At 34.4% G+C, this 20056-nt stretch overlaps 3 protein-coding genes across 15 annotated transcripts in view; 2 read left to right on the top strand and 1 right to left on the bottom strand.

Annotated features, from left to right (window-relative positions):
- The window catches only part of PDCD4 (programmed cell death 4), a 27256-nt gene extending 8983 nt beyond the window's left edge, over positions 1–18273 (top strand). For all 6 annotated transcript variants that reach the window (XM_036336014.1, XM_036336018.1, XM_036336015.1 and 3 more), the window contains 10 exons: positions 844–1146; positions 3073–3167; positions 6174–6287; positions 7252–7473; positions 9407–9504; positions 10584–10698; positions 13932–14039; positions 14524–14634; positions 15408–15547; positions 17548–18273. In XM_036336014.1, the coding sequence (XP_036191907.1) occupies positions 844–1146; positions 3073–3167; positions 6174–6287; positions 7252–7473; positions 9407–9504; positions 10584–10698; positions 13932–14039; positions 14524–14634; positions 15408–15547; positions 17548–17608 (1367 nt within the window). In that variant the 3' untranslated portion in view covers positions 17609–18273. The remainder of the gene's footprint in view (positions 1–843; positions 1147–3072; positions 3168–6173; positions 6288–7251; positions 7474–9406; positions 9505–10583; positions 10699–13931; positions 14040–14523; positions 14635–15407; positions 15548–17547) is intronic.
- The window catches only part of SHOC2 (SHOC2 leucine rich repeat scaffold protein), a 96109-nt gene that overhangs the window by 8940 nt on the left and 67113 nt on the right, over positions 1–20056 (top strand). The window lies entirely within an intron of this gene.
- Positions 17778–20056, bottom strand: part of BBIP1 (BBSome interacting protein 1) — a 16192-nt gene continuing 13913 nt past the window's right edge. For all 8 annotated transcript variants that reach the window (XM_036336021.1, XM_036336026.1, XM_036336028.1 and 5 more), the window contains one exon: positions 17778–19879. In XM_036336021.1, the coding sequence (XP_036191914.1) occupies positions 19713–19879 (167 nt within the window). In that variant the 3' untranslated portion in view covers positions 17778–19712. The remainder of the gene's footprint in view (positions 19880–20056) is intronic.

Genomic DNA, 20056 nt, shown 5'->3' with positions numbered 1-20056 from the left:
TTTACAAAGGAAATAATACTTGACTTATATCCTCAAGGATCTTGGTAACTAAAAGTGCAGTGAGGATGACATTCTAAACAGAAGACCACTGGGAACTCCAGATATGTTGCTATCTTTCAGGGAGTAATGTACAAATCTTATTAGTATATAGGCTGGAAGATTTTCAGAGGATGGCTAAGTAATATGGGTCAAGTTTGGAGAGATGAATTAGGACTTTAAATGATGGCTTTGAAAGCAAGCTTTATCTTTGAAAGCAATGAACAGCTCAACTCAATAATCATATGTGATCACATATTTGCCAGATTAGTAATATTTTCTAAGTATCTGTAATAAATCAAGAGATGTTTGGCAAGTTATTTAAATAATTTTAGCCTTAGTTTCCTTAACTGTATAAATGATGTAGTAAATAGATCTCACACTGTGGGTAAATGACAGAGTATCAACACAGTGCCTGATAAATAATATTAGGCATTCTGTACATATTAGTTTATCTTTCTTCCAAGATCCTTAGTGTTATATCTTCAACTGCTTAGCTCTCTTATCTCACCAAAGTCTTAAGGTTTTATATTTGGTGTTTATATTAAGATAGATGGTATAACATGAGATAGCATGCTTTTAGTAAACTTTGTTAATTTTATATTCAATGCCTTAGTTTACTTTTGATAATGTGAAAAGTAATCCTAGTTAGTTGTCATTTAGATTGAACCATAAGAAATTGCCGATATGTGACCATGAGTGACCTACAAAGGTGGTAATTTCATGTAATTCAACCTAAGTTATTACTATAATTAGTATAACAGTAGATGGTTAAAATACTTACCTTTCTTCATTTTCCTCTTTAAGATCCTGATAACTTAAGTGACTCTCTATTTTCTGGCGATGAAGAAAATGCTGGGACTGAGGATATAAAGAATGAGATAAATGGAAATTGGATTTCAGCATCCTCCATTAATGAAGCTAAAATTAATGCCAAGGCAAAAAGGCGCCTACGGAAAAACTCATCCCGGGACTCTGGCAGAGGCGATTCAGTTAGTGATAATGGAAGTGAAGCCATTAGAAGTGGAGTAACTGTACCAACCAGTCCAAAGGGAAGATTGCTAGATAGGCGATCCAGATCTGGGAAAGGACGGGGACTACCAAAGAAAGGTTGGTATATACCACATCCAAAGACATAAGTGGAAAAAAATATTGCCCGATTTTTGTACTACAATTTTCTTGTTTTATGAAATGAGAGATATTTAAACAATGATAACATAAGATTTGGGATTGTATATATATTTTTACATAGTACTAAACTGAGGGTCATACCACTTTTTAAGTTGAGGCATTTCAATTTTTCATGTTTGAATAGATTTAGTTTTTTTGAGCAGAACTTATTATTTCCAGGAAGTTACACACTGACGTTTTTCACAGTTACAAATTATGCATGTTCTCTCTAACTTTGCTTGAAAGAAACAAGGTCAGGAATTCATCATACCTATTGTCTAAGGCAGGGGTGGGAAACCCTTTTTCTGCCAAGGGCCATTTGGATATTTACAAAATTATCAACTTAAAAATTAGCCTGCTATATTTGGTCAAACATTTAATTAGCTTACCCCTAATGCCTTGGCAGGGCCAGACCAAATTATACAGCATGAGGGCCGGACATTCCCCACCCCTGGTCTAATGAATCAAATTGTGGTCATTGTGAAGAATATGATACATGTAAATTTGATTGGTAATATTATTCTCAGAATTTTAATTAGATTGCATAGATCTAGTTCCACGTTCTCTTTAGCTCTATTTATCTTGGATAGTGGAGTAGAATTATCTGTTTCTCTGCTGTGTCTCTAGTGCTTGGAGTAGTGACTAGCTACATAGATACTGTACTTAAATATTTGTTGATTGGGGGGGGGGTCTGTCATCTTTTGTCTGTGGTAGGATTTTGATACAGTTTGGTGATTTTACTAACTTCTGAATGGTGGCAACTTCAATTTATAGCCTAGGGTTCTTGCAAAATGTTTTTGTCATATGTCCAAAATAGTTATTTTGTTGAATGGCTCTATAGCCATTGGTTGGATCAAAAATAGAAACTAATTCTCAGATTCTGTTTTGCTCTGGTGACAAGGATTATACTCTGGATATAAAATAAAAACCTCTAAAATATTGGTGATACTGTAAACTTCTTTAAAATTATTCAATATATTGAGCCTTATAAAAACATTCAGTTAATGTAGAAAAGCGACTTTGAAAGTTTCATTTGTTAAATTTCTACTGATCTGCTTGTGTATAGAAGTAGAGAGAAATAATGATCAGTGCTCTTAATGCTTAAAAAGCAATTATTTGTAACATTGCTAGTTGCAAAGTATAGTTTAATATGTACTTTTATATCTAAAGAGTATTTGACTTTAAAACATGATAGTGGTCATGGTGTTTCTTTGGTAATTAATTTCTTCCTTATTGAGTTTTCCATGCCACATTGTACTGGCTCAACTTATTTTCTTTTTGTGTTGATCTCAAGAAATGCCAAATAAAATTTAGAGCTAAATTGAAATATCACTTTCTTTGAGGTCCCCAATATAGTTTTTTTTTTTGTGTGTGTGTGTGTGATCTTTTTGTTTGGCTTTTATTTTAAAGCAGCTGCCTTTTTAGTTTTAACTTTATAAACTATTTCAACTTGATGTTCCTAAGTAGATTATAAAGTATCTAATCTTTACTGAAAAAGCAGTGATCAGAATAAAAAGAGGTTTAAAGTATAAGTCTCAACTGGAAAAAATAAAGTAAAATACAGTTTTTTCAGCGGTTACTTCAAAATATGTTTTATTGATTTTTTTTTTTTAAGGTAGAGGAAGGGAGTAGGGAGAGAGAGAGATAGAAACATCAATCAGTTGCCTCCTGCATGCCCCATACTGAGGATTGATTCCCAACCCCTGTATATGCCTTGACTGGGAATTGAACTAGCGACCTCTTGGTGCATGGGTCAGTGCTCAGCCACTGAGCACACTGGCCGGGCAGCTGTTATTTTTAATTAACATCTGAACATGTAGAGTTTTTTCAAATTTCTCTTTGCTTTTTCAATTCAAAACTTTCCAGGTGGTGCAGGAGGCAAAGGTGTTTGGGGTACACCTGGGCAGGTATATGATGTGGAGGAAGTGGATGTGAAAGATCCTAACTATGACGATGACCAGGTATCTGTGTTTTTGCTTTTTTAACATATGTTTTAATACTTACACGCTTTTTTGATCTCATGTTCGTTGTGTACTCATATGTTTGTCAAGTCATGTTCTGTGTCTGTGTTTATCATCTACTAGAGGCCCAGTGCACAAAAATTTGTGCACTCGGGGAGGGCGGGTCCCTCAGCCCAGCCTGTGCCCTCTTGCAGTCTGGGACCCCTCAGGGGATGACCACCTGCTGGCTTAGGCCCGCTCCCCAGGAGATTGGGCCTAAGATGGCAATCAGACATCCCTCTGGCAGCCCGGCAGCCATCGGGGGATGTCCACTTGCCAGCGGGGAGCAGGCCTAAACTGCAGTCGGACATTCTTAGCGCTGCTGAGGAGGCGGGAGAGGCTCCCACCACCACCGCTGTACTGGCAGCCATCAGCCTGGCTTGTGGCTGAGCAGAGCGCCTCCCATGTGAGAGTGCCCTGACCACCAGGGGGCAGCTCCTGCATTGAGCGTTTGCCCATTGGTGGCCAGTGTGTGTCATAGTGACCAGTCATTCCCAGTCCTTCTGCTGTTAGGGTCAGTTTGCATATTACCCTTTTACTATATAGGATAGAGGCCTGGTGCATGGGTGGGGGCCGGCTGGTTTGCCCTGAAGGGTGTCCCGGATCAGGGTGGGGGTCCCGCTTGGGTGCCTGGCCAGCCTGGATGAGGGGATGATGGCTGTTTGCAGCTGGTCACACCCCCTTCAGGGTGGGGGTCCCCACTGGGGTGCCTGGCCAGTCTGGGTGAGGGGCTGAGGGCTGTTTTCAGGCTGGTGGGTGACTGAAGCTTCTAGCCTCTCCTTTTTTTCTTTTCTTTTTTTATTCTGGGATTTATTTACCTTCTATGGCTGTCACTGGAACTGAGAGCTGGCTTTAGCTCTGAGGCCCGGCTCTAGCTCTGAGACCTCAGCTGCTGAAAGCAGGTATCTGGGGTGTTTGGCTTTTATAATTGAAACACTGTTTCAGCTCCAGATCTGAGGGCTGAAAGCAGGTTTCTGGGGATTGTTTAGCTTCTATAATTGCAACATAGTTGCTTAGAGTGCAAGCTCAGAGGCCGGCAGCAGCAGGCGAGGAACCTTGGCTTCCTTCTTCACTAGCACAAGCAAGCCTCCTGTTCGCTTCAGCTGCCTGGCTGCCGGCCGCCATCTTGGTTGGCAGTTAATTTGCATATCTCGCTGATTAGCCAATGGGAAGGGTAGCGAAGTTATGGTTAATTACCATGTTTGTCTATTGTTAGATAGGATAACTGTCAAGTCATATGTATATGATTATATATACTAATGTGTGTATGTAATTTATGACTATATATGTATATAGGCACACACATTAATATATGCATGTAAGTCATTTATTTACTCAGTACCTTCAGATTGTTAGGTTAATTTTGGATTAGAAAAAAACAAGATAACGGATAGTAATCTATATATATCAAAGCCTAAGGGACCGGTACAACCAGTTGACCGAACGACTGGTCAACTGATCGCTATGGTACACTGACCACGAGGGGGCAGACGCTCAATGCAGGAGCTTCCCCCTGGTGGTCAGTGCTCTCCCATAGCCAACCTCCCACAGCCGGCCAACCTCCTGCAGTCCCTCCCCCTGCTGGCCAGCCCTGATCGGCCCCAGTCGCTGGCTAGGCCGAGGGACCCCACTATTGCCTGAATTCGTGCACTGGGCTTCTAGTGTATACATAATTTTCTTTTGGTTACTGAAGTGAATCAAAAATAGATCTTCACAAATTTACTTAAGGTTATCAAATTGTTTTTCAGTAAGTTCTTTTGAGTTAATTTAGTTTCTATAGTAATGAGAATTAAGAATATATAATTTTTAAATATTAGTAAAGACATAAATATTAAACGGCTTTTATATATTGCTGTTTAAGTTGTTGAGTTTGGTAACTTTGAAACATGGATCTTTTTTTCTAGAGGTAGTGCTGAGAATATAAAATTTTCATAGATGTTCTAATGAGTTTACGTATATTTATCCTTTTACTGGAAAATTTCTAACTTATCCCATAGTAGAATAGTATAATGAACCTACTTGTACTCATCTCCTAGCTTTACCAACTTTAATAATTAATAACTCATGGCCAATCTTTTTTCATCATGTACCTCCATTTACTCTTCCTGTTGTGTCTGTTCCTCTTCCCCACCCCCCTACAGCTCTGGATGAAGATAAGTTGTATAAGATAAAATGTGATAAAAATTTTAGACAGGAATTTATCAGGGTATATGGTAGATTGTTTTTGTTGTGTATTGTTTACTAGTATATGTATGTACTTAACTATTTTAACTAACAGTTGGATGCAGAAATATTTCTAAGAGAACATGAAAAAATATATTTTAAAACCAGTAGGACTCAAATACTATAGAAACTTTGCTAAATATTCTAGGTTTGATATATAATCTTTCAAATTTATGTTGTTAGGTGGAAGCCAGTCACAAGTTACATATAAACATTTCAGGGATTTTTGCATAGCAGAAGGGGGTTACTTCTTTGTGAAATTTCAGTTTAATAGTGCTTTTCCCTTAGAAAATTTTTTGTCACTACAACATAGATTTTTGTTATTAGGAGCATTATTGTGATATACTAATCATGAAGGCTTTGGTTCCTGCTTCGTTTTTTTAAAAAGTGAAGTTACAATGAAAATGCTAGATAAGATAGGAAGTCATCTTAAAAATTTTTGGTCACCAAAGAATTGGTTTTGTGAAATATAAAGAATTAACAGAAGATAATGGCGGGGGGAGAGGTTGGAAGCACGTCATATTTGCTGTGGTTAGTGGTTCTAATCTGTGTCTTCATTATTATATTTAGATTTTGTAAAAGAACAGATTAAATTCTTATATAAGTGATCAAAGCATATAGCATGTCTTCTTTCCCAGAATTGGGATTACTAACCAGTTGAAATATAAAATTATCAAACAATTTCAATTTATCTGAATATTTTGTTCTTTAATTTATAACTCTTTCTCCCCTTTCCCTTCCCAGGAGAACTGTGTTTATGAAACTGTAGTTTTGCCTTTGGATGAAACAGCATTTGAGAAGACTTTAACACCAATCATACAGGAATATTTTGAGCATGGAGATACTAATGAAGTTGCGGTAGGCTTAAAGTTGCAATTGCAATTTATTTCATTTAGGAGAGAAAACACTATTAAAAGCAAAACATAACTAGAATGATCTTGGATCACTGAATAAGTGTAAGAATTTTCTTTTGTATAAATGAATTTTTAACTAAGAAATGGAGTAAAATTTCATGAATTTAGATTAATTCTTACCTATTTTGGATCTGATGAGGGCTATGTGCCATTTCCTTCCCTGAAAAATGACACAACACGATATTTTTATAATTACAAAGTATTTTTTAAATTGATAGTTTATAAAGTATAATTTTAACTTTATTCCAACATTTAAAACAATAATCCCACTTAAAAACAATCTTTTAAGATCTCATTTTAAACTTTATATGAAAGTATAAAGTAAATTTTTGTGCAAAGAGAAAGCTTTGAAGAAGATCAGAGTATAAACAGTTTATTATGATAATGTGAAATGAATTTCTCCATAAATGCTTATAAAGCAATATTCCTACAAGTAATGTTAATGTATTATAAGGGAGAGGATTAGTTAACTCCTAATGCCAAACTTTGTAATATTATGTGGATTAATAAACTATTTTAGATTTAATTCACATTTTTTTATTGATTTTTAGAGAGAGAGAGAAAGGGAGAGAGAGAAAACAGCAATTTGTTGTTCCACTTATGCACTCATTTGTTGGTCCTGGTATGTGCCCTGACCCAGAATAGAACCTGAAGCCCTGGTGTTATCAGAATGAAGCTCTAACCTACTGAACTACCTGGCCAGGCCTGTAATTCACATTCTTGAGTTCATTGATGTTCAACAGTTAAAGCTTGACAAAGTGGGTCAATATGTAATTTATATGCAGAGTAAGATATATTTATTCTATCCCGCAAAATTTGACTGCCTCTCTGATTATTTCCACATGGGAAGAGGTAAGGATATATAAAATCTTGTTTTTTTTCAAAATTAAAATACTTTTTTTTAATAGGAAATGCTAAGAGATTTAAATCTTGGTGAAATGAAAAGTGGAGTACCAGTGTTGGCAGTATCCTTGGCATTGGAGGGAAAGGCTAGTCATAGAGAAATGACATCTAAGCTTCTTTCTGACCTTTGTGGAACAGTAATGAGCACAAATGATGTAGAAAAATCATTTGATAAATTGTTGAAAGATCTACCTGAATTAGCATTGGATACTCCTAGAGCACCACAGGTTTGTATTATTTTTCTTGCTTATTCTCTTCCTCCACTACCCTTCCAGGTATAGAAATAATGCACATTGCTAGGAAATTGTATTAGACGAAAAAGGAAAATATTGCCCATATTTCCTATCACACAAAAATAGCCCTTTAACATTTTAGTGTATTTTCTCTGAGCTATTCCCCCGCTCCCATTTTCATCATACTATAATTTTATATCTTACTTTCCACGTAGTGCTCTGTATAGTTTTTAGGTCATACTTTTTTTTTCTTATCTGTAAATTTTTTATTATACGTAGTTAAGATGTTTTATGAGCTGGGATTTTTAAAAGATGTAGATTATTATTGAGTATCGAATTTGCTTAACTGATGCTTCTTATAAAATAATCATAGGGAAGACTGTTCCCTTTTGTAGCATTGTGGGTAATAGTTAGAAAATTCATGGTTTATGCTTCTGTTTAGGTTTCTTTTCTCAAAGCCTTATACTTTTTAAAATATATTTTTATTGATTTCAGAGAAGAAGGGAGAGGGGAGATAGAAAAATCAATAGTGAGAGAGAATCATTGATTGGTTGCCTCCTGCACGCCCCCTACTGGGGATCGAGCCTGCAACCCATGCATGTGCCCTTGACTGGAATCGAACCCGGGACTCTTCAGTCTGCTGGCCGACGCTCTATCCATTGAGCCAAACCAGCTAGGGCTCAAAGTCTTATACTTACATTAGACTTAATACATGCTGACATTATAACATGACTTTCTGGTTTGAAATAAAAAGTGTGTGAAATTTTTTTCTGGTTCCTTGACCAAAGTCTTAAATCAAGGTAGGAGCACTTAAACATTAATTTGGGAATAGAGTATAGGTAGGTTAATTCCTAAATGCTGTGATTCAAACATGAACATTTTAAAATATCAGCACTCAGCCCTGGCTGGGTTTGGCTCAGTGGATAGAGCATAGGCTTGTGAACTGAAGGGTCCTGGGTTCAATTCCAGTCAAGGGCACATGCCTGGGTTGTGGGCTCAGTCCCCGGTAGGGGGCGTACAGGAGGCAGCTGGTCAATGATTCTCTCTCATCATTGATGTTTCTCTATCTCTCCCTTTCTCTTCCTCTCGGAAATCAATAAAAATATATTTAAAAAAATAAAATATCGGTACTCATAAAGTTCATATTCATTATAAAATTAAAGAAAAAAGCCAAAATGAAGAAAAATAGTCACTGTTTACATTTTCATGCTAAATGTTCCATTTTACTTTCTGTGGGTATAAGTGTATGTATTTTGTATATTCTTATATTTTTTGTTTTAATAAAAAATGGAATCATAATGAATATGCTATTTGTAAACTTGATTGCCTTTACAGCATAAAATGTAAATATATTTCCCTGTGGCCACATAGTGTATCATCTTATATATGTACTATGTAAACATACTTTAATTTTTTGGACACTAAAGTTTCCAATTTTTATAAGAAATAATGCTATAAACATACTTTCAGACAAATATATTTACACAACTTTTCACCATAAGACAAATTCCTTTCTGAGACAGGTTTTTGAGAAAACCTAGTCCCATTTATTTTTCCCACAAGAAAGGTTTCTCTTGATTTTAAGTCATTGACTTAACAAGTATTTTTAATCACATACTCTGTTTCAGGCATTGTGCAAGGTAAGGTGTTGGGGAGTTAGGAGTGAGCAAAACAGATGTGCTCTTCCCTCCCCCCGCCCCCCATGTCATTTAACTTGAAGGTTAAGTTGTGGGAGTGGTTGCCAAGCATAACTAGTTAGGTGCTGAATGAAAGTGGTGTTGTTTTTTTTTTGAACATTCTAAAAAATACCTACAATTTAGGATTGTTGGTATTGACTGTGTAGTTCAACCAGTCTTCATTTATGTATTTAGAAATTGTAAAGGTTTATTTTAGATTTTTTAATATAGCTTTTTCCCCCTTATTATAGTTGGTGGGCCAATTTATTGCAAGAGCTGTTGGAGATGGAATTTTATGTAATACCTATATTGATAGTTACAGAGGAACTGTAGATTGTGTACAGGCTAGGTAAGTAAATTAATTTTCCTACTTAGAATTTCAAATGAGTTTAAAATTCCACAGGGTTCTATTGAAATGACAGATGAATTAATCAGACATTGTAGACATCTATTTGTCATTTGTTTATATTCTCTACTGTTAAAACAAAATTGAGAGATGGTTGGTCTAATATAGTAGGAAGAGAACATTACTCTAATGCAGAAGTTCTGGGTTTTATTTATTAAAAAATATTATTTCAGAGAGGGAGGAAGAGGGAGATGAGGGATAGAAACATCTATGATAAGAGAGAATCATTGATCAGCTGCCTCATGCATGCCCCCTTTTGGGAATTGAGTCTGAAACCCGGGCATGTGCCCTGACCAGGAATCAAACCATGACCTCCTGGTTCAATGCTCAACCACTGAACCACACAAGCTAGGCAGAAGTTCTGGGTTTTAAACCATTAGCTATCTTCATGTCAAGCTACTCTTCTCTAGACCTCAGTTTCCTTATTTATAAAATGTAAGGATTGAACTTAGAGTTTTCAAGGTCCCTTTAGGTTTAAACATTCTGTAATTATTTAATACTAGAGGACCGATGCACGAAATTTATGCAAGGGGCTTGGCCCTAGCAGCAGCCCCAGCTGCCTTGTGGCCCTGCCCCCCACCTACTGGTCCTTCCGGAAGGTCATTCTGTCCGGACTAATTAGCATATTAGCTCTTTATTATATAGGATTCTAATAAGATGGACAATATTAACAAGGGAGGCCTATTTCAATTTTTTTTTATATTTTTATCTGTCATAGAAATCTTAAGAAATAATGTTTTCCACTCTCGTTCTTTGGTATAATTAATTATAAGCTAAATGTGATATTTGGGAGGTAGGCTATATTTTTAAAAACTATGTGGAAACTTAGGTTTGGATTTAGCCATCCATGTCTTAGGTTTTCTTAGGTGTAGATGTTAATTTTCGAGGACTATTTCAGGTCATAGTGGAATGGTCGCTCTGGTGGGAAGGAAGGCTTGAATTCTATTTTTTCCCCCCAACGTTATCCATGATTTGGTCCAGCTGAAGCATGTCCAAATGTCAAAATTAATTTTTTTTTGTAGAGCTGCTCTGGACAAGGCTACTGTGCTCCTGAGTATGTCTAAAGGTGGAAAGCGCAAAGATAGTGTGTGGGGCTCTGGCGGTGGACAGAAGCCTGTTAATCACCTTGTAAAAGAGGTAACTATATTGGTTTATTATCTTTAACTTAATTTATATGTATTCTTCTAGGAAAATAAACTATGTCCTCTAGCTGATACTTTTGTGGACAAAAATTAACTTCAGTCTTATAGCTGCAAATGGAAAATTGAATAATCTTTGTATATCTGGTTTCATATGATTTTGCTATAAGTTGTCCAATAATTACATAATTGTTACTAAATTTGTATAGTTTCCTTAACTTAAAAATTAGACTGTGTTAAGTTAAAAGGGCTTTTATGATTAAGAAAGCTGTGTATGAACCTTAAAAGAATGCATGAAATCTTTTTCTTATGTCAGTATTTAAATTTCTTCAAATACTATTTCAATTTTGTAGTTATCCAAAAAATATATTTTTTTATGTGAGCATTTTGAAACTGGATAGTCTCAGATTATAAATTATGAATTATGAACACTAGATTAGATTAGAGTGGTAAATTTTTGTAAGGAGATTCACTACCTTTGTTCATGCTTTAAAATATGTAATTAATTTCACTACATTAAAATGCCAGATTTGGTCTCTGGATAATCTTTCCCTGGCAGTATGTTTCTATGTCAAGAAACTAACAAACAAAAAATTAATCTTATTTGCAGATTTTTAAGAAAATTAGAAGATTTGAAGTTTCATGTGCTTCTAAATTTAGATTATAATCTTTATATGTGACTATAGTTTTGAAAATAAATTTCTTAGTGACATGTTTACTTATTTGAGTGTTAAGGACCTTAACCCTTTGCGATCCAATTTTATTTTTGGAATTCAAACAGTCTGGTCCAAATTAATTGATAGGATTGAATGTTGAACCGGTTTGCGGTGTCGACCTCAGCCTCGACGTTGGACCTGCTCCTAGCGCCTGGTCTGTCGAGTTAGCCTCCACGTTGGACCGAAAAGGGTTAAAATGTAATTAGAGCTTTGACCAGTTTGCTTTTATGTGTGTAAAGATAGATGGGTTGGTGTTTGTAATCTTGTAATATCATAATTGCAATATCTTTTTTAAAATTAAAAAGTTACTAGAGCAATTGAGGTATAAAAAGTCAAGATACTAAGGCAGTTTGGCAAGAAAATGAAATAAAAGACACCTAGATTGTAAAGGAAGTAAATTCTCTAGTCCCAGCTGACATGAATCTGTATAAGGAAAACCAAATGAATCGACAAAAATACAAAAGCAAAGAGCCAAACTATTAATAAATGAATTCAGCAAGGTTGCAGTATGTAAGATAAATATAAAAAGTTCAGTTTTCTGCACACTGTGATCTAAAATGAAATTAAGAAAACAACAATTATATTTTCAATAGCATAAAAAAGATGAAAATAGGAATAAACATCAAAAGAAGTGTCTTATACAGTGAAAACTGTATAACATTGTTGAAATGAAAGAAGACCAAAGTAAATAGAAAGCTATCCCATCTTTATGTATTAGAAGACTTAATATTGATAAGATGGTAATACAGATGGTCCCCAATTTGGGATGGTTTGATTTGATGATTTTTTGACTTTGTGATGATGGGAAAGCTATATGCATTCAGTAGAAACTATACTTTGAATTTTGATCTTTTCCTGGGCTAGCAATATGCAGTATGATTCTTTCTTGTGATGCTGGGTAGTGGAAGCGACATGATTTTGCCTAATTTAGGCTAATGTGAGTGGTTCTGAGCATGTTTAAGATAGGCTAGGCTAAACTATGATGTTTGGTAGGTTATGTGTATTAAATGCATTTTCGACATGGTATTTTCAACTTATGTCTTTACTGGAACATAATCCCATCATAAGTTGAGAACTATCTGTACTCCCCCACAAATTAATATTTTGAGAAACTCCCAAACTATTTCATGTTATGTAAATTATCTCAACAAAAAATGGTGAAAATAAAAATTAAAATAAAACTACGCAGTATTTCAGTTTGACATTATTTGGATGTTCACTTACTTTTACATGGAAAGATGAGTTGGACAAAGAGGACTTTTTGAAATGTATACATGTATTCATAATTGATAATTCTCAAAAATTTATGGAACCTGATGGAAAAGATCTAAACCTTCAGTTACATAACAGTTTAAAAACTAAGTAATATTTAAATAATAAATTAATTATAGAGTGAAAATGTTATTCAAATGACATATATAAATATTTACTTTCTAAAGCATAATAGGGATTATCAGGATGTATTCTGTTAATCAAATTGTATTTTACCTTTTATGAAATATGTTGTGAAATATGAAGTAGAGACACTGAAATTACTTTATTCAGTTCACCAGCATCAAGCATCTTCTAGGTGCATAGGTGACTTTAGCACATATTGTATAGGAGAAAACATTCTTAATTGACATTCTCTTGTTCAAAAACTTTTCCCCATTTTCTCTAGGGCCATAGATGTTACTGTATAAATTTGAATAAGACAAGACTTGCCTCTTTCGCTATATATTATTGGAAGCTGAATTACTGATGAACGTTTTATTTTTTTTTTAAAGATATATTTTATTGATTTTTTTACAGAGAGGAAGGGAAAGGAATAGAGAGTTAGAAACATCGATTAGAGAGAAACATTGACCAGCTGCCTCCTGCACACCCCCTACTGGGGATGTGACCGCAACCAAGGTACATGCCCTTGACCGGAATCGAACCTGGGACCTTTCAGTCCGCAGGCTGACACTCTGTTCACTGAGCCAAACCGGTTAGGGCATGATGAACGTTTTAGATAATGGTTTTCAAATCCTCAGTTGTAGAGAAAAGTATATGGAAATCTTTACCCTGTCTAATAAAGCCCTGATGTTTCATTTTTTGGCTCCCAGTACAATATTAAGGTCATCTTGATGAAAGGGAGAATTTGTACCACTTCAAAAGTTCATTTTGAGACTTTCAGTTAGTGCCCTCTAGTGGTATTTAAGATCCCTTGTTTTACAGGGAGTATTAAAGAATTATGGTCACAACTCAGGCCATGTACATCTTAAGTCTATTCATAACTCTCAGTGATTATTAAGACACACGGAATCACTTCATTTTCTTCATAATTATGAACCATTTAAAATTGGAGATTTACTTTTAAGCATGAAAAAAATTTAATGATTGTGACATGTCAAGTCTATATGTTCTTAGCTATTTGTAACCTGCTATTTCATCATGTAATATGTTGAGATGAGGGTAAGTAAATCCTTTAGACAAAGCACAATTATTTAAAAAATCAGAAATTCTAACACATCTCAATTTTTGAATTTAATAGATTGATATGCTGCTGAAAGAGTACTTACTCTCTGGAGACATATCTGAAGCTGAACATTGCCTTAAGGAACTGGAAGTACCTCATTTTCACCATGAGCTTGTATATGAAGTAAGATTATTTTGATATCCCAAAGAGAATTATTGTGTTCCTTTTTTAAAAATTGATTGTAGAGAAGGAAGGGAAAGAGAAACATCAATGTGAGAGAGATACATCGATCGGTTGCTTCCTGTACATGCCCTGACCGAGGATCAAATCCGCAACCTAGGTATGTGCCCTGACCAATAATTGAACCTAAGACCTTCTGGTGCACATGGGACAACGCTCCAACCAACTGAAACACACCAACTAGGGCTTTTGTGTTCCCTTTTTTGTACTACAGTGACATAATACTTCTTTAATAATATACATCTTGTTTTTTTGAAAATCAATGAAAAACATCCTCAGGTGAGGATTAAAAAACAAGTTACTATTAATGGAGAAAATTGTTTTTAAACTTTTATAAGAATTATAGTTACAGATTAAAGGAATCTGATACAGTTTCTTACGTGAATTAATGACCAAAAATACATTCATGCATTCATTCAATTTTAAGGCCATTGTAATGGTTTTGGAGTCAACTGGAGAAAGTACATTTAAGATGATTTTGGATTTGTTAAAATCCCTTTGGAAATCTTCTACGATTACTCTAGACCAAATGAAAAGAGTAAGTATAACATTATTTTGAACAATTTTTAAGCTTACACCTTAAATATATGATTGAATAAAGATAATGAATTGTTAATGAAATTTTCCTTTAGATATGTTTAGCAGTAGTATGTCTATAGCTTTTTGTTTGTTTGTTTTTAAATAGCAGTGCTTATGTTTGAATCTCTTGCAGCCATTTTTTGGAAAGTAACACTTCAATAGATTTTTTTAACCTGCATTTTAAAAGATGATTGTGTGTTCTTCCTTAAGAGTTCTATTTCTAAGATATAATTTCTATTTTATATTTAAGGAGAAACAAACATTTAGCAAATTATACTTTAAAGTAATTTATTCCTATTTAAAATTGTATGCATTTGCTGTTAAAGTGTTGGTGAGGTTCTTACTTGCCTTTTATTTTTTAAAAATGTAAATGTACAGGGGTGGGCAAAAGTAGGTTTACAGTTATGTGGGAACAGTTTATTGTTGTACTATTTATTAATTATTGTATTATTTGTACTACAACTGGAAACCTACTTTTGCCCATCCCTGTATATAGAGAAGTATATGGGAAAGAAATGTGTCCTATATCTGAGTCTGCCTCAAGATCATTTGAGAGAACAGATTTAAATAAAACATCCTATAACAAATGTACCTGTTTCAAGGTTCAGACCTGACTTTAGTCTTATTATATAAACATTTGGCCTTAAATATAGCTTGATGACAGTGAAGAATTGTATGGCATTATGTATTTTATATGGGTTAACAATTCTGTATACAATTTCATTGTTTTAGGGTTATGAGAGAATTTATAATGAAATTCCGGACATTAATCTGGATGTCCCATATTCATACTCCGTGCTTGAGAGATTTGTAGAAGAATGTTTTCAGGCTGGAATAATTTCCAAACAACTCAGAGATCTTTGTCCTTCAAGGTATTTTTACTACTTTTTTCAACTTAAAATACTGAGGTGCTTAGAAGGCTAAGCTAATTTTCTATCATTCCAGTTCTGTCAGAAAAATAATACTAATACTTCCCTGGAGCCACTCAAGAGTGAAAGTCATCTATTTTGTGTTTGTGGAGAAACAAGGGTGAAGCTTATTTTGCCCCCTTGTGAGTTTAATCTCATAAAACCACTGGAAGTCAAAATTTGTGGAGTTCTTTTCTAAGAAGTTTAAATACTATTTCAGTATCGATGTTATCATCAATGAGAAAATTGAATCTTAGGGAGGTGTAATATGCCTTTTCTAAGGTCACAAATGGTAGAGGCCAAGGATCAATCCAGACTTTTTCTGGCTTCAAAGATGTTAGGATCATTCCTGTACTCTTAAGTTGCTTTCTTTTGCTCCTTCATAGAATGGAGAATAGGGGCTAAATGGATCTTACTTTATATTTGTGCTATGAGGATCTAACTCTTTAGTAATAGCTAATCTTTGTGAGTCTATTTTACATACATTTTAAGTTTTTATAATTTTCATCAAAAATTTTCAGTTTGTGTATTTTAAAAAAAAATATACTTTATTGATTTTTTACAGAGAGGAAGGGAGAGAGGTAGAGGGTTAAAAACATCAATGAGAGAGAAACATCGATCAGCTGCCTCCTGCACATCTCCTATTGGGGATGTGCCTGCAACCAAAGTACATGCCCAGGAATCGAACCTGGGACCCTTCAATCCGCAGGCCGACGCTCTTATCCACTGAGCCAAACCAGTTAGGGCTTTTTTTAAAAAAAAATATATTTAAAAGTTTGTGTATTTTTATTTAAGTATATTGTGAGTGTTAAATCTCAGAGAAATACTTCTTGGCAGTGTCCCTTGTAGAAAATGGAAGCCATTAAGAGAGAAGGAAAAGATAACAGTGGAAGATATAATTTAATGGCTTTGATAAAAATATTTGAAAACGTAGATCTCTACTTGGTGATGGCATTCTTTATGTATTGATGTGCCAAGTGGTATACATCTGTTAAACTGTCAACTTTGGCAAGACTTGTCGCAACTTACTGTTTTGTTCCCCACCTTGGTCTCCTAATATTACAGTGTATGTCTTTATGTTCACAAAAATATAGCTGGTTTACAGTTAGACTTAGTGTGAAAAAGGGTCAACACCCTGGCACTGGCTTTTGAAAAGTTTCAGCCTCTGTTCAAAGGTCTAACCGGTTACTTCTGTTATGGCCTTACTATCAAGTGTCATTTGAAGAGATACCTAAACTTTTGACTATTTATCCTCTGTCCTTTTGCTTAGTTTGTGAACTGCACATTTGTGTGTGGTCTCAAGTGCCTGTGAATGTTGGTCTAGGGTCAGAGAATAAGGGCTAATTCTGCCCAAGCTCTGTTTTCCGCTTACTGCTTTAGGCTGGTGGTCAACTATTTCTCCTGGGCTGTTGCTACTACATGTAGCTAGAATGTGGTTACAGTACAGAGCAAGGTCACTTGAAATAACATGAATCCCCAAAAGGGGTATGGACTGGAATTAATTTGATTCTGATTTATTTTTCCATATTCAGGTTATGGCTTTTCTACATCTGAAAAAAAATTTTTAAAGATATTTTAAACATGGATATTTTGATAGGTTGTATTGCTCTAGTTTGCGTAATTCCAGATTATATTGTTGTTTCCTATTTGGCTGTTTAGCTTTCAAATAATATTAATAACAGAAATAAATATTAAATTTCTAACAAACGTTTGTCCTATATTTTAACATTTTTTAACATGACACCCTTTGAACGATGAACTTATTTTAATAATTAAGCTTTTATTCAATAGGATATTGAATTCTAGGAAAAATATAGCAGGAAAAGAGTTTTATAAAAGCTTTAGAGCCATACTGACTTTTTAAAAAAATAAAACCTTTCAAAACTTAATGAATAACCTAAGTTGTTTAAATTGACTGTAGTCAGAATTTGTATGTTTTCATGTTTATGTTCTTTGCATTACAGGGGCAGAAAACGTTTTGTAAGTGAAGGAGATGGAGGTCGTCTTAAACCAGAGAGCTACTGAATATAAGAACTCTTGCAGTCTTAGATGTTATAAAAATATATATGTCTCTGAATTGTAAGAGTTGTTAGCACAGTTTTTTTGTTTGTTTTTAAACACTTGTTTTGGTACAAGGCATTTCGGAAATTTTATAGACTTAAATTTAAGGGGAATTTTTAAAGGAAGTGTTTCCTTTTTTTTTTTTTTTTTTTTTTGATGGTGTAAAGGAGGGACAGAAAAGTAACCACTTCTTAAGTGGAGTGTTCTCATAAGCTACCTTTTGTAAGTGCCATGTTTATGACCTAATCATTCCAAGTTTTGCATTGATGTCAGATTGCTATTCCTTTCTTTCAAGGACAGTGTTTTTGTAGTAAAATCACTGGTTTATACAAAGCTTTATTTAGGGGGTAAAGTTAAGCTGCTAAAACCCCATTTTGGCTGCTGCTGTTGAAATACTGTGCTTTGGGAGTAAAAAAAAAGTTATTTCTTTGTCTTAAAGAATTTTGAGAAAATGAGTTAGTCAGGAGACTTATTCATCTTTCCAGGGAACATATTGATTGGTCTTAAAGACTAGACAGTTAAGTAAATGGTGGCTGGAACATTTATTTTTCTACAAAACTGGAAAAATGAACCCGGTTCTAGAAGAATGTATGACAAAATAAAACATGTGAAACAGTGTTGATTCTTTATTGGGAGTACATTTATTTTAGGTTTTTAAAAATACTTTTATTCATATAGCAAATAAAACCATATAAGAGAGTGCATTTGAACCTAGTGAATCTAAACTTTCTTACAAACTTTTATATCAAACATACACTAGTAATAATTTCTTTTACTATTATACTTGGGAAATGCATGCACACTTTAAAAAAGTTTTTATCTGTAGCCTAAGGAAATTTCTAAAATATGTTACCTTTCATCATTCTCTTTTTTTGTTGTTGTTAACCCTCACCCAAGGATATTCTTTCCATTTATTTTTTTAAATTTTTTTTGAGAGAGTGGAAGGGATGAAGGGAAGGGAAAAGGAAGGGATTCGCAAAAGAGAAGAGAAGAGAAACATCAATTGGTTGCCTCCTGAACACATCCCGGCCTAGTAGGGTCCGGGGATTGAATTTGCAACTCAGGTACATGCCCTTGACTGGGAATTGAACCTGAGACCCTTCGGAGCCAAACCAGCCAGGGCCTTTTTTCGTCATTAGTAAGTTCTATTACCAAATAATGTCTGAAAATATTATTCTTCAAGAGACTCAAAGTTTTGCATTTATTCAGTGTCTGAGAAAATAGTTACCAATAAATAATTATCTGAAGAATAGTCACATTTCTAACTTCTGTTGCAGAGCCTTAATTATGCAGGAAGGCCTTAAGGTCTGCTAATTTAAATTGTCTATTATTGATTGCAGCCAACAAACCAAGGATTATATTCAGAATTTACAAAGGTATTTTTGGGAATATATTTATTACAGGTTTCAGTACTCTCTTTTAGGACTAACACTACAAATTGAATTTCATGTTTATCTCATGGGCTCTTTTAAATCCATGTTGTTTTCCATTTCTAGGGTTTTGATACCTGGATGATAAAGGTAGCCAGTAATTCATTAAGTCCTTGAAATCAGTATAATTAAAAGCTCATGTGAGGGTTTCTTAAGTCTATTTTAAGAAATAGAGTTTTGTCATGACTAGTAGGATCTAAGGCAAAATAGCCTTAAACATGATATGTCACACCAAGTTCATAAAAAGTTTTAAAAATTAGGTAATGTAAAAGTCCATCATGAACACTTAATGCAAGATTCGAATGTATCTCTAAATTCAGTTTTTAATAAACATTAAAAATTCTCTGAATATAAAAGTTGTATTTAGTCACTTATGCCTAAGAATGTTATCAGCTGTGCAATAGTAATGGTGAATACTAACTTAATTGGTAGTTCTAAAAACTTGGGTAAAAAAAACACAAGATTTGGGTTAGTTTGGTTAATGGCTTATATTCATTACAAACCATGCAAGTTTCATTAGTCTTGGGTATTTTATATTACCTATATGAATATCAGTTTTATTAACACATACTACTTTCAGCGTACAGGTGGATTATTTTCTAGCTACTGTTAATAGTAAGGTAGAAGTGCTAAGTTATTCAGCGAGTCATTTGCTGTTGGTCCTTTTTTGTCATTTCTTGTTGGCGAATTGTTTCTTGTGCTGCTTGCTGCATTTTCTCCAGTTTTTCCATAGTTAGAGATTTTAAGGGTAAAAGTTTGGGTTTACACAGCACCATTGTGGTTATATCTTCCACAGACAACTGCCCTAAGTTTAAAAAGAAATAAGAATTTGATTGAGATAATCCATAGTTTGGCAGTTTAGATTTGCAGTTAGAATGAAGGTCTAAAAACTTAACCCATTATTAATGAAAATCTCTTGTTCTCATAGTCTACCTCTGTAACATTTCTAAATTTTATAAACATAAAAGCATTTAATGCTAGG

This window comes from Myotis myotis, unplaced genomic scaffold (genome assembly GCF_014108235.1).
Source record: "Myotis myotis isolate mMyoMyo1 unplaced genomic scaffold, mMyoMyo1.p scaffold_m19_p_15, whole genome shotgun sequence".
Lineage (NCBI taxonomy): Eukaryota > Metazoa > Chordata > Mammalia > Chiroptera > Vespertilionidae > Myotis > Myotis myotis.
The sequence above is the reverse complement of the archived record's forward strand: the minus strand, read 5'-3'. Positions and strand labels throughout refer to the sequence as shown.